Here is a 12,787-nt window from a genome sequence, read left to right on the forward strand (position 1 = left end):
CTGTGATTATATCGTAATGTAATAATCTGCTCATTATTTTGTCACTTAATTGTGTAGTCATTGATTTTTAAATAACAGCAAAGCATTAAAAAAATATCCCGTGTTAAAAGTGATGGTGCATTTCATATTTTAGTCTGTTGCCCTATAGTTGGGCTGTAGAAATAGTGCCATGCTGTGCTCCTGTTCTTTTCCATTTAGAAGATAAAGTAACTCGTTTACACTTGAAAAAAATCAACACAACCTTTGTTCAGCAACCTCCCACCAAAACACACACACACACCCCAACGAACCTCCAAAGGTGGCCACGGACAGATGGCGCATGGTTTCAGGATCTAAATCAGAATCCCTAGCTTCGTTAACGGTCATTAGTGCAGGGGGTGTCTTCTGGGACCTCAGGAGGCAGGTAACTCAGAATGACGAGGGACACGGTGCCAAACCGTTGTCAAGTGCTTTGTTTATATCATCAGATCCAAACACAGGTGTTCCTTGTTCTGCACTGTGTACAGACATGTTTGTTATTTACGATGCGACTGTGCGGGCACAATTATAAAAGATTTCTCCGGCTGGATGGGCACACTGTTATTCCGGTCATAAAGTCATAGCCGACAGCTACAGGTTTAAGACGAGGATCTCCCACGGGGGCTTCCAGTCTCTCTCCGCCTTTCTGTGTCGTCCCTGAACTTTGTCCCGTTCCCTGCCTCTCTCCGTTGTGATTGGAAGACGACTCCTCAGACACACGGTCCGACGCCTTCAGCTCTTCTCCCAGACTCGGCTAATTATGTCAGCGTTGTGCAGAAAGTGTTGCAGACGACGGATCTCTTCTTGCTTAATTTAGACTTGGCTTTGTTGTTCAGGGCTGTTGTTGCAGGACATTCTTGATTCAAAAGGGATTAATGATATATTCCGAGGCACATTGAAAATATCTCTGTGGCGGTGGTTCTCAAATTTTTTCTATCGTTCCCCACCTCAGACGAAGGGGAATTTCCGTGCCCCACCTGTACCACATCGCCCGCCACCCCTCCCATAACATGATATAAAGGCAGGTGCAGGGCGTAGGAGTGAGTTTGATATTGGTGGGGGAGGGGGATGGGCATGTTTGCTGAGTCAGAACCCACCTCATTTCCAAAATATTAGATAAGCTATAAGGGGCGGCACGGTGGCGCAGCAGGTAGTGTCGCAGTCACACAGCTCCAGGGGCCTGGAGGTTGTGGGTTCGATTCCCGCTCCGGGTGACTGTCTGTGAGGAGTGTGGTGTGTTCTCCCTGTGTCTGTGTGGGTTTCCTCCGGGTGACTGTCTGTGAGGAGTGTGGTGTGTTCTCCCTGTGTCTGCGTGGGTTTCCTCCGGGTGACTGTCTGTGAGGAGTGTGGTGTGTTCTCCCTGTGTCTGTGTGGGTTTCCTCCGGGTGACTGTGAGTAGTGTGGTGTGTTCTCTCTGTGTCTGCGTGGGTTTCCTCCGGGTGACTGTCTGTGAGGAGTGTGGTGTGTTCTCCCTGTGTCTGCGTGGGTTTCCTCTGGGTGCTCCGGTTTCCTCCCACAGTCCAAAAACACACGTTGCAGGTGGATTGGCGACTCGAAAGTGTCCGTAGGTGTGAGTGTGTGAGTGAATGTGTGTGTGTGTGTTGCCCTGTGAAGGACTGGCGTCCCCTCCAGGGTGTATTCCTGCCTTGCGCCCAATGATTCCAGGTAGGCTCTGGACCCACCGCGACCCTGAACTGGATAAGCCCTTACAGATAATGAGTTGGTGAGGTTAATAAAGACAGGTTCATTATAAAGAAATGCTCGTTTCTTCAGATTCCTTACGTCCCACCTGCCATACCTACACGCCCCACACTTTGAGAAACGCTGCTCTATGGCTAGACCAGCGCCGGTATATAGAATATTTATTGTGTAATCGGCAGATACTGATCAACATAGAGAACTGAGACTGGATCCAGCTGTATAAGCATTACAGAGAATTATAACGTGTTTGTAAAACGAATCAAGTACACAAACTTGCCTATCGTTGCCTAAACAAGTTACTCATACAATATCCATCAACTCCAAACACCTGTCTCATGTGTGTCTGTTATATCTTTGATTTTGTAGAAATAAATATTGCTGTCAAAATGGATCTGATTTCATTCTCAATCGTGATACGTAGCGCTATAAGATGTTTTTGTGTCTTGCAGGCTGCCTGTATTCCTGTCATGCTCAGTAATGGCTGGGAGCTTCCCTTCTCCGAGGTCATTGACTGGAACACTGCTGCCGTCATCGGGGACGAGAGGCTGCTTCTACAGGTAAATGTGCACATCACGTAACAGCCAGGGCTGGGCTTTTTATGGATTCTTCACAAGCTCAAAAAAATAAAATAAATAAATCCCTTGTTCAGTTGTGGTGTTTGATCCTTGTGGTATTTTGACCAAAGCATGTCACAGGTATTTTAATAAGACCCCAGAACTGTGTTGGAAAAGGGGGAAAATAGGTTTTCTTTTAAAGGAAGTCCTGGAACTTCTTAAAGCATCACTGGGTAATACGTTGTATTTTTCTCCTGAGCTCCCCCTACATCTGCAGTGTGTAATTCAATTTTACAGCACACTCCTGAAATCAAGAGGGAGGGGGTGGTTTCCTACCCTCCTCCAAAGGATACATAGTGCAGTTTCTGCAGTGCTGAGTCTGGATTAGCGATTTCAGAGGCACTATTTTCCGTATTACAGCTCAGTGGAGCATCACAATAATTTTGAAGCTGGAAGTTTAAGGTTAAAATACTACCTAGTGTCGCTTTAACATAAATATATATATATATCTGCATTTCTGTGTCGTCCCTGAACTGTGTCTCGTTCCTTGCCTCTCTCCTTTATGATTGGATAACATCGGCAGTGTGTAATTCAATTTTACAGCGCACTCCTGAAATCAAGAGGGAGGGGGTGGTTTCCTGCCCTCCTCCCAAGGATACATAGTGCAGTTTCTGCAGTGCTGAGTCTGGATTAGCGATTTCAGAGGCACTATTCTCCGTATTACAGCTCAGTGGAGCATCACAATGATTTTGAAGCTGAAAGTTTAAGGTTAAAATACTACCTAGAGTCGCTTTAATATATACATACATATATATAGTACAGATGCTCTCACCAACAAAATGAAAATAACCGAGGTCTGAATAATACATAGATTTCTTTATATACTTATAGAACTGAGTTGAAGATATTAGGACTAGAATATGTACAGATCAATCAATTTATTACACACTCCTACCCACCACAGTCTTCTCTTTAATATCTATAGCAGCTTTCCGTTGTGTGACGCTCTGCCTAATTGTTATACCACACACTCACACCGCTGACTAAAAGGCCTGGGGAGGCTTCCAGAATGAGGCGCAGTGAAAATGAAATGGGACCCAAGCTGTCTTTGCTTACAGCTCAAGGCCAAAGGACGCTGCAGGGTTACGATACTGACAGGTTCTGTCAGAGTGGAGTACCAGGTTTCTGCATTTAATGCGGCTCCGACCACGCTCCCTCTCCCAGCGCCATTAAAAAGCCAAACAAAGAGGCTGTAAATTGGCTTTTGAATGATGTTTTACAGGCAGGAACCTTCAGAAGTGTTTTTGTTGTGACTTCGCACCATTTTTAATGAATGCCTCTACCCAAAGTGACTTATTTACTTCACTCTAAAAAACAACAACAACAAAAAGGGCAAAGCAGTAGGGTCTCAACAAACTGAAATCTTCTGTTTCTGCGGGTACCCACTTTGATTCATGACACATTCCTGTTTATTAGATGCTGATTAAAAAGGGGAATTCTTCCGGCGTCTCAGACTTTCTGAATGATTCAGTTGTTGAGATTGAAGCAAGTCATTCAAAGTGGTTTGATGTGAAATGAGTCACTGGAGGGAAACAGCGATGATGATAGGAAGCAGGGCTCTTGATGTCTACAACATTTAATATTTATTTTCCAAAGCAAACAGAGATCCTGTGCGTCTTCTGAGACTTTCTAGGATTAAAAATAGTCAATGTGCATTTTAAGTAGTAGCGAAATAATAATAATAATAATAAAAATAATAAAATATAGCTGGCTTTTGCTTTTTATTATTAATATGGCCGTCATACACCTTTCCTTCAGTTAAAAAAATGTTTACGGCTAAAACCTTTGTAAACAATGCCTCATGACTCCGGCAGTGGTTTTTATAATAATTTATTTAATTTCTTCCACCACTCCAGATCCCCTCCACGGTGCGCTCCATCCACCAGGACAAGATCCTGTCCCTGCGGCAGCAGACTCAGTTCCTGTGGGAGGCGTACTTCTCCTCTGTGGAAAAGATAGTGCTCACTACATTGGAGGTACGGTAACACCCACATCCCCCTCCTCACTGGGTTAGCTACACCCCGCTCAATCAATGAACATCCCTCACTGCGCCTAAGACATGCTCTCATTAAAGTTTCATGGCGCTCGACCAGTAATGGCTCCGGACCCACCTCCGACTGCTGGGCTGCGTTGTTGACTATAGGGTCCCAGCCCTTTTCCATTAGACTGAACCCGAGGCTGTGGAGAGCCATAGTGTACTTTGGAATCGGCCGGTGTTGTGCGAGCAATGAATCACGACGTCAAGCTATTCCTGATGGAGCAGATGTACTGTAGCCAGCTCTCCTCTGGTCTGGCTCTAGCTCCAGTTTCACACGCTCTTTCTCCAGAGGAAGCGTTGTCGCCCAGAGATTTGCTGGACTGCTGTTGAGGAGTAAGGAGACACCCTGGCCAGGGTTATGAGGAGCTGCAGCAAATGGCTGGAACAGGTGTCCAAGAAGACGCAGCTGCGAATCACGGCGTTGAGTCTCCTTAAAGGAGCACTTCAGATCGCTCTGTAGCTTGCGGCAAACTGCCTTCGAGAACCAGCTTTAAACCTGGCCCTTGAGCACCACTTGCCCTGTGTATATTCATTTCATGCGCTAATGGCGCTTTTCCCCTGCATGGTACCTACTCTACTCGATTCTTCAGTTTTTTTACTTTTGCATTTGGTAAATTTGATCTTTTAGTACCTGCGCTTTTGTGGTTCCAAGCCATTCGACTAGGGACCAAACTGTGAGGTAAACCTTGCAGAGCGCTGATTGTCCAGAGAGAGTCATCACTCTACTCCACGCAGTGCAGACGACCAGCACCAACTCTCCTTCTGTAAACACTCTAGCTGTTGTTTTTATCCGACTCACGACGGCAGCTCGTAAAATGACGACGTGGTCTTTTGAAGAGGTTCAAACGCTGCTTGGGATCAGTGGAGATTCCAGCGAGAGCTCAAGGAAGGAACAAACTCTACTGATCTGTCGGAACTGAGGACGGAGCTGTGTTCAGTCCCAAACAACAACAACAACAACACGGCAATACACTATGAGTAAACAATGCTTAACGTTACCGCCGCCGTTGTTGTGGTTTCCAAAGCCCTGTTAGAGACTGGGTTATTCTACGTTATTGGCTACATTTCTGGAGGAAGCTGTAGTAGTGGTTCCAGGTCCCAAAAAGTGACTAGACCTGAGTAGAGTAGGTAACATATTGAAAAGCACCATAAGATTCTTGATGAAATGTGATCATTTCAGTTCAGTTCAGTAAGCCCGTTTATGTCCGTCCGACCTTCCGTTTATAGATGGCGTTAAATGTCAGTATACGATTCGAGCGCGTGGTAAAACAGCCATTGCTTATATACTTTAAAGAACACATGACCCAATGCTGAAAGGCTACGAGACCTCTGATAATTCCTTAGAGCCTGATCTCAGTTGAGTTTTGTGAACTGATGTTGACGTGGGGTCTCCTCTGTGTCAGATCATCCACGACCGGGTGTTGCAACAGATGGGCCGCAGCACTCTGATGTGGAACAACCTTCCTGGGGGTCTCTTTACCCTGCCGCAGTACTCCTCCTACCTGGGACACTTCCCTTTCTTCTACGCTCCACTTGGTGAGTGTCCTACACACTGTGCTTTATACTGTTCTTGGAATGGAAGATGATGTAATATTAATATATCTCCGAAACATTTTCGACTATTTCTGTTAGTCCAAGTAGAGAGCAAAAATCTTAATACCAACAAAAGCATAACCTTAACTAAGAGGGTGTAATCTTTTAATGAGGGGGCTCTTTCCCAGGCTGAGATTAAGCCTAAGCCTAGACGAATGATTATTTCTAGTGGTGATTCACCGTTTGTCAATGCAATTTATTCCAGGACTTTGGTTAATCCATGTCCGGGAAGCCAGCCCATAGTGTGTTATTATCCACATGACAAATTAATTGCAGATTTAAATGTGAGTATTATTGTTTTGTTTGTATATAAATGATTGTGAATTAGTCATTAATGCTGTTAATCTCTTTTTTCACGGTAGCTATTAAACCTGGCTGTCTCTGGCGAATTGTCTTTTATAGGATGCCGCATGGTTACAGGCGGGTAATAAAAGTAGTAACGGACGCCTTGTTTTTATAGTCTGCCTAATTATCTGTAGTGTGCAGTTCTTGAATAAAATGGCTGTTATGCAGACGGCATTGTCGTGTTTGAAGGAGATGTCCCTCATTCCATGGTAACGGGATGTGCCAGAGCTATTTTCTCTGTCCTTCTCTTGAAAGGGCAAATGAGTCACTAGAACTGAATGCTTTTTCATGCTTTAAACCTGTGCTGTGAGAATTGTTTCTACTTTGTTTGGGTGTTCTCAGGAAGTATTACCATGCCTTTGTTCCTGATGTTGTGTGGATACAAGGACTGGGGTTAATTCTGAACTCTGTACGAATTACAGGGAGAAAAGTGGCTAAACTTTGATGTTAAAATACCAATTTTTATATTCAATGTAGAGTTTTTTTTTATTCTTTCAAGCGCTAATAAACCCAACACCTTTTTTTTTCCCACAGGTATCAAACCACATCCAAAGTTCACAGCAGTCATCCATGCAGTAACACCCCTAGTGTCCCAGTCTCAACCCATTCTGAAGCTGCTAGTGGCTGTGGCCAAATCACAGTACTGTGCCCAGGTATGGACAGGGGGAGGCCTTGGATCTGCTTTTGCTACTGTTTTTTTTTTTTTTTATAACTGAGGCATCTACAGTTTTAGACCACAGTAATTTATTAGTGTGGTGTAGGGCCTCCTTTTGCGGCCGATACAGCGTCAGTTCGTCTTGGGAATGACATACACAAGTCCTGCACAGTGGCAAAGTGGCTCAATAATATTTAGATCTGGTGACTGTGCAGGCCATGTGAGATGTTCAACTTCACTTTCATGTTCATCAAACCAATCCTTCACCAGTCTCGCTGTGTGTACTGGTGCATTGTCGTCCTGATACACGGCACCGCCTTCAGGACACAGTGTTTGAACCATTGGATGTACATGGACTTACTGGTGCAATGTGGAGTTAATGAAGATTGTCCACCAGGCTGCTCCAATTTTGCCATGACACCTCCCACACTACAATGGCAGGTGTTTCAGTTTATCTATAATCTAAAAAACTATCTATAATCTATCTGCTAATCTTTGGGCCATTTGTTCACAGATGTCCCACTGTACATTGAATGATTGCAGCCAAAAACAACACACCTTTTCGTCATTTTGCATTAAATTAAGTGCAGCTTCTAGAGTTGTTGTCCACCATCTACGTCACAGGCAAGACGCCTATTAGAGTTTCCCAACACCGTTGGGGGGGGGGCAACGGTCTTTTAAACCTTATTCCTTCAATTAATAAGAAATAACATGTTTTCTGACTATCAATAAACACAAATTAGGAACTCAAATTCCACTGTATTTATTTGTTTGACACTTTCATAGAGCTGGTGCTTAGCCTTTTAAATTTGTGGCTTTGACCAAATGTCACTCCTGATGTAGTTCTTTAGGAAATGCTAGTTTTGATTGTGTTGCTCTGTTTGTCTGTTAGATAATTGTCCTGTGGAACTGTGACAAGCCTCTCCCTGTGAAGCACCGCTGGCCCGCCACATCTCAGCCGGTCGTCGTCATCGAGGGAGAGAGCAAGGTAAGTCTTCAAGTCTGGGCTTTTAGACAGATGGGCATTTAATGATGAAAGAGGCTGGAAACTGTGGAGTTTGGGCTGATCTTGTTTTTGTTGTGGCTGATAACACAAGTGTACTCTATATAATCCACATATGATATGTGGTGCATGTACAAGCTGCTAGAACAGTTGGCTCCTATCGATAATGAAGGTTGTAGTTCAAAAGCACTCCCTGATGGGCCACATTTTTACTCTGGCCCTATGTTGACTCCAAAGTAACCATACAATCCTCCCTGAGTACTAGCTTGAGAACTGTTGATATAGTAAACGTCTTTAATATTTAAACAATACAATTATTATAATCCTCCTTCAGTTCTTTATTTTAATTTAAATTTGTATGTTTTAATAATGTTTGGATCATGTTTTGTTTCTGTTTATTTCTCTCCTATGTTTTTACATTTTAATTTGTGTTTTCTCATTTGTAACACACCTCAAACGACAGGTTACGAAAGGTGATCTAGAACCACACTTGCCTTTCCATGTCTTACGTGTCCTTCCTTGGCTAAAGTTGTTGTTGCAAACTGTATTCTGGCTGTAAACAATGCAGTCTAGACATTACTAATGTTTTGTCCCTCTGACTGTATGAGCATAAAAGCTCAATCGATATTGTGAGTTGTGATTATCAACTTTAATTCTAACATGCTAACGGTCCCCAGTATGTCATACCCTCGAAACTGCCAATGACTCGAGTGTATTTTCTTATCAGACGGAATGGTGTGCCCTTCAGCGTATCGTTAGCGTAAATACGCATGTGGGAAGCACTGAGGGAATGTCGTTTTGGTTTTCCCTGATCTAGCCGCCTCATTATTTGTAGCTTATATTAGCCAAACCTTTGTGGATAATAACCTAACAGTCGTTATGATGTTGGATGGTGTTCAGAATGGCACTCCTCTATTGTAATGGTGTATTATAACGGTCTGTACGTTGAGGTGTTTGAAAACACAGCCCAGACATTCAGTATGAAGCAGATTGCAGTGTTTGAGGTGTTTTGTTTTGGTTTGTTGGTGTGTCCAGGTGATGAGCAGCCGTTTCTTGCCATACCGCACTATAGTAACGGACGCTGTGCTGAGTCTCGATGAGGACACCGTGCTCTCGACCACTGAGGTGAGGGACAACACCCATTGGACTGCTGATGGAGCTCTCTGCTTTATCTTTACCTTGCAATCCCCAGGTTTGTCGGGGATTGTGTTGTGTAACTTGAAAGCCTGTGTTCTCTCTCGCAGGTGGATTTTGCCTTCACTGTGTGGCAGAGTTTCCCTGAGAGGATCGTGGGATACCCGGCTCGGAGCCATTTTTGGGACGCTAACAAAGAGCGCTGGGGCTACACCTCTAAATGGACCAACGACTATTCAATGGTGCTGACTGGAGCTGCTTTCTACCACAGGTTGGGAGCTCAAAACGTTCACAGAAAGCTGGGTATTTGCAATGGGTATGAAGTAAGGCGCAGCTAAAAACGGTGTGTTTTCCTGCCTCCTCCCGCTCTAGATATTACAACTACTTGTATACAAATTACTTGCCAGCCAGCTTGAAGAACATGGTTGACCAGCTTTCAAACTGTGAAGATATCCTCATGAACTTCCTCGTATCTGCTGTCACCAAGATGCCTCCCATCAAGGTCACTCAGAAGAAGCAGTATAAGGAGACCATGATGGGACAGGTACAAATTCAAGACTCCGCTGATGTTTTTGAAACTTTGAAATATTTTTGATAGATTTAATTTAAAACTTAAAACTACCTGCGCAGCAGGTAGGTGTCACAGTCACACAGCTCCAGGGACCTGGAGGTTGTGGGTTCGATTCCCGCTCCGGGTGACTGTCTGTGAGCAGTTGGTGTGTTCTCCCTGTGTCCGCGTGGGTTTCCTCCGGGTGCTCCGGTTTCCTCCCGCCGTCCAAAAACACACGTTGGTAGGTGGATTGGTGACTCAAAAGTGTCCGTAGGTGTGAGTGTGTGTGTGTTGCCCTGTGAAGGACTGGCGCCCCCTCCAGGGTGTATCCCCCACCTTGCGCCCAATGATTCCAGGTAGACTCTGGACCCACCGCGACCCTGAACTGGATAAGGGTTACAGATAATGAATGAATGAACGAATAAAATCTATATCACGTAGTAGGACTGGGCGATTAATCAAAATCGACATTCAGACTTTCGATACAATTGTTCATTAACCGTAATCGAGGTAAAATGTTGTATTAATCGTGATAGTGATTTGTGGTCATATCGCCCAGCACTAACACACACAGTAAAGACTATATGCAAGATACAGTTCATAACAGAAATGAATCCAGGTCTCCGGTTGTAATAGCACGTGAATAAAATGAGGTTTCTCCTCCAATAAAAGTTAGGCCAAGTTGATCTCAATGTTCTCTTTTCAAATCTGACTTCAGCCGGTGTCTCAAACTCTCTATTCGAGTTGGATAAGGTCGTAAACAGGGGTGTACTTCTATCTTCCCTTTATTTTGTATTGAAAAAACATTGTGAAGGTGACTTTCCTGAATTGTTCTCTCTCTCTCTCTCTCTCTCTCTTCCCGGTAGACATCGAGAGCTTCTCGCTGGGCGGACCCTGACCACTTTGCCCAGCGGCAGACCTGCATGAACAAATTCGCCAGCTGGTTTGGCACCATGCCTCTGGTCCACTCCCAGATGAGACTGGACCCGGTTCTGTTCAAGGACCAGGTGTCTATACTGCGAAAGAAGTACAAAGACATTGAGAGACTCTAACGAAGCTGAGCCTCCTCTTCTAGAAGAAAACGCGAAGGGGGAACTAAGAGCGGAGCACCCTCGAGTCTCTGACCACATGGGGAGGGGGGACAAATGGGGGTGGGGGGGTGCCTCAGGAAATGCGGCAGCCAGAAGGAGGTGGGGGTTGGGAGGGGGAGAGGAGGAAGCAAGCCAGTCAGGAATGGGTGAGCTGGGGAGGGGACAGAATGTGTTAGTGTATTGTGCTAAATGAAGTCCTCACTGTCAACGCAAACATCATAACTAGTGTCTTTGAGGTCGTTGTGAAGATCGGAGTCAGATGGTAAGGTCAGAGAGGCCCTTAGTCTTAAACAAAATGAGTGCTCATAAAAAATACACTACTGCAAGGTTGTGTTGCTGGCAGTCGGACCACTTTTAACACAATATGTCAGCATGAGTCTTCCCCATTTCTTTGAATACGTTACCAGGGGCTAGTGACCATGACGACCCGCGACAGACACGCACAGTCAGGTCCTGGACGACAGTTAACAAGCCCCCAGAGCAGCATGAGGAGGGGATGCTCAAAGACTGAAGGCTTTTTGTGAGGGAACAGACCCCCTGTTAAACGTGGAGACGCACAGTGGGCAGAGGCTACCTGCTCTTAACACGCGCTCTTTCTGTTTGCCTTCGGTTCCCGCCGGCAAGCAGCGCTTCCTTTCCCGAAGCCGCAGGATGACTTCGTCCCGCGGAGAGGCTGGAATAAAGCCTCTTCTGCAAAACTACAATGTCACAGTGCCTGACCTTTCAAAGTGGGGTGCGTCTGGGAGTCCGGAGGGGTTTTGCGTGAGGCAAATAGAAGAAAAGGAAAAAAAAAAAAACAATTATTATAATAAACCCTCGGTCAATGCTGCTTGTTCTTGGGAATCTAAAATAATACTGAAGTGGTTCTCAGATTGTTTGGATTTGTTTCTGTTGTTTCGTTAACATTTCAAGTCATCTCCTGTGGTCTTACTCCTTTTGTTGGAAACCGACAATTCCCTCTCGTGGTTTTTACGTTTGTTCGGAGCGTAGTGGGAATCCTCCACAGACTGCCACTGTTGCTGACCGTAAAAGCTAACTGGCCAGCGAACGTCTGGACATTCTTGACCTTCTTGATGCCCCTTGGTTAGGTTTGGTTTCTCCACCCAATGTATTTTTTAGAACTAACACTACATTTATTACGTTTAGTAATTTTCATGTTTTTTTATTCCTTTAAAACTTTCAAAAAGCCCCCCCACCCACACGGAACATTTATCTGTTTTTGTTTTTCTCCTTTGGCCATATCAAAATACCAGTCTATTGGAACTGCGTTGCACAATTTTAAAGTTCTAACACTAGTTTACTCTCCACTGAGACGAGGCAAAACAAATTCGATGGACAGCATAAGGGTAAGAGAAAGAGACATCGTCTTGAAACGCCTCGAAGCCGAACGCCATTTATACCGCATGCACGTTACGTGGAATAAACCATTTCAGCAACCCAACCGTTATGTAATAAAGTCTATAAAACTCTCTCATATTGAATGATTACACTGTGAAAAGATCTCTTTTTATGCTGTCCTAGAATCCCACTGTATGTAAGCCTTTATAAAATCGTGTTCAAACGAATCCCGAACCTCGTTGTGCAGAACGACGAGTGGCAAAACCGATCTTTCCCCAATAAAGACGTTTTTACAACGTGTAAAACAGTGGCCAGAACGACTCTAACCAAAATGTGTCTTGAACATTTCAGATCTGAAGACTGTTAAGCTTTTTATTATCTACTCATTTTTAATTGTTTCGGAGACATCTGGAAGGTTTTATATACATTTCCCACAGAAGCAAGTCCTAGTCTCTAGATGTTTTTCTGGAAACACGTCAGTAACAGATGCGTTTGTTCATCCCATAAATGTTCCTCATCCCGTACAAGATTAACCTAAAGCTACTGCCAGAAAACTGAATTAAATCCTTCCTTCTCCCACCATAATCAAGGACAGATTAATTGCCGGGCAAAGCGTAACGCCCTCTACAGTCCAATCTTAGTATTATTCGAATGTGGAAGCGCATGTGTTTTCTACAGTTTGATAAAGTTCAGCATTCTTCAGCTCG

At 44.4% G+C, this 12,787-nt stretch overlaps 1 protein-coding gene across 1 annotated transcript in view; it reads left to right on the plus strand.

The window, feature by feature from the left end:
- ext1a (exostosin glycosyltransferase 1a) overlaps positions 1 to 10,770 on the plus strand; it is a 54,736-nt gene extending 43,966 nt beyond the window's left edge. Inside the window, exons 3-11 of the mRNA XM_066644797.1 lie at positions 2,169 to 2,276; positions 4,190 to 4,309; positions 5,775 to 5,907; positions 6,844 to 6,962; positions 7,857 to 7,952; positions 9,003 to 9,092; positions 9,212 to 9,372; positions 9,474 to 9,645; positions 10,518 to 10,770. Of these exons, the coding sequence (XP_066500894.1) occupies positions 2,169 to 2,276; positions 4,190 to 4,309; positions 5,775 to 5,907; positions 6,844 to 6,962; positions 7,857 to 7,952; positions 9,003 to 9,092; positions 9,212 to 9,372; positions 9,474 to 9,645; positions 10,518 to 10,703 (1,185 nt within the window). The 3' untranslated portion in view covers positions 10,704 to 10,770. The remainder of the gene's footprint in view (positions 1 to 2,168; positions 2,277 to 4,189; positions 4,310 to 5,774; positions 5,908 to 6,843; positions 6,963 to 7,856; positions 7,953 to 9,002; positions 9,093 to 9,211; positions 9,373 to 9,473; positions 9,646 to 10,517) is intronic.
- Positions 10,771 to 12,787: the final 2,017 nt, after the last annotated feature.

Source organism: Hoplias malabaricus, chromosome 1 (assembly GCF_029633855.1).
Source record: "Hoplias malabaricus isolate fHopMal1 chromosome 1, fHopMal1.hap1, whole genome shotgun sequence".
NCBI lineage: Eukaryota > Metazoa > Chordata > Actinopteri > Characiformes > Erythrinidae > Hoplias > Hoplias malabaricus.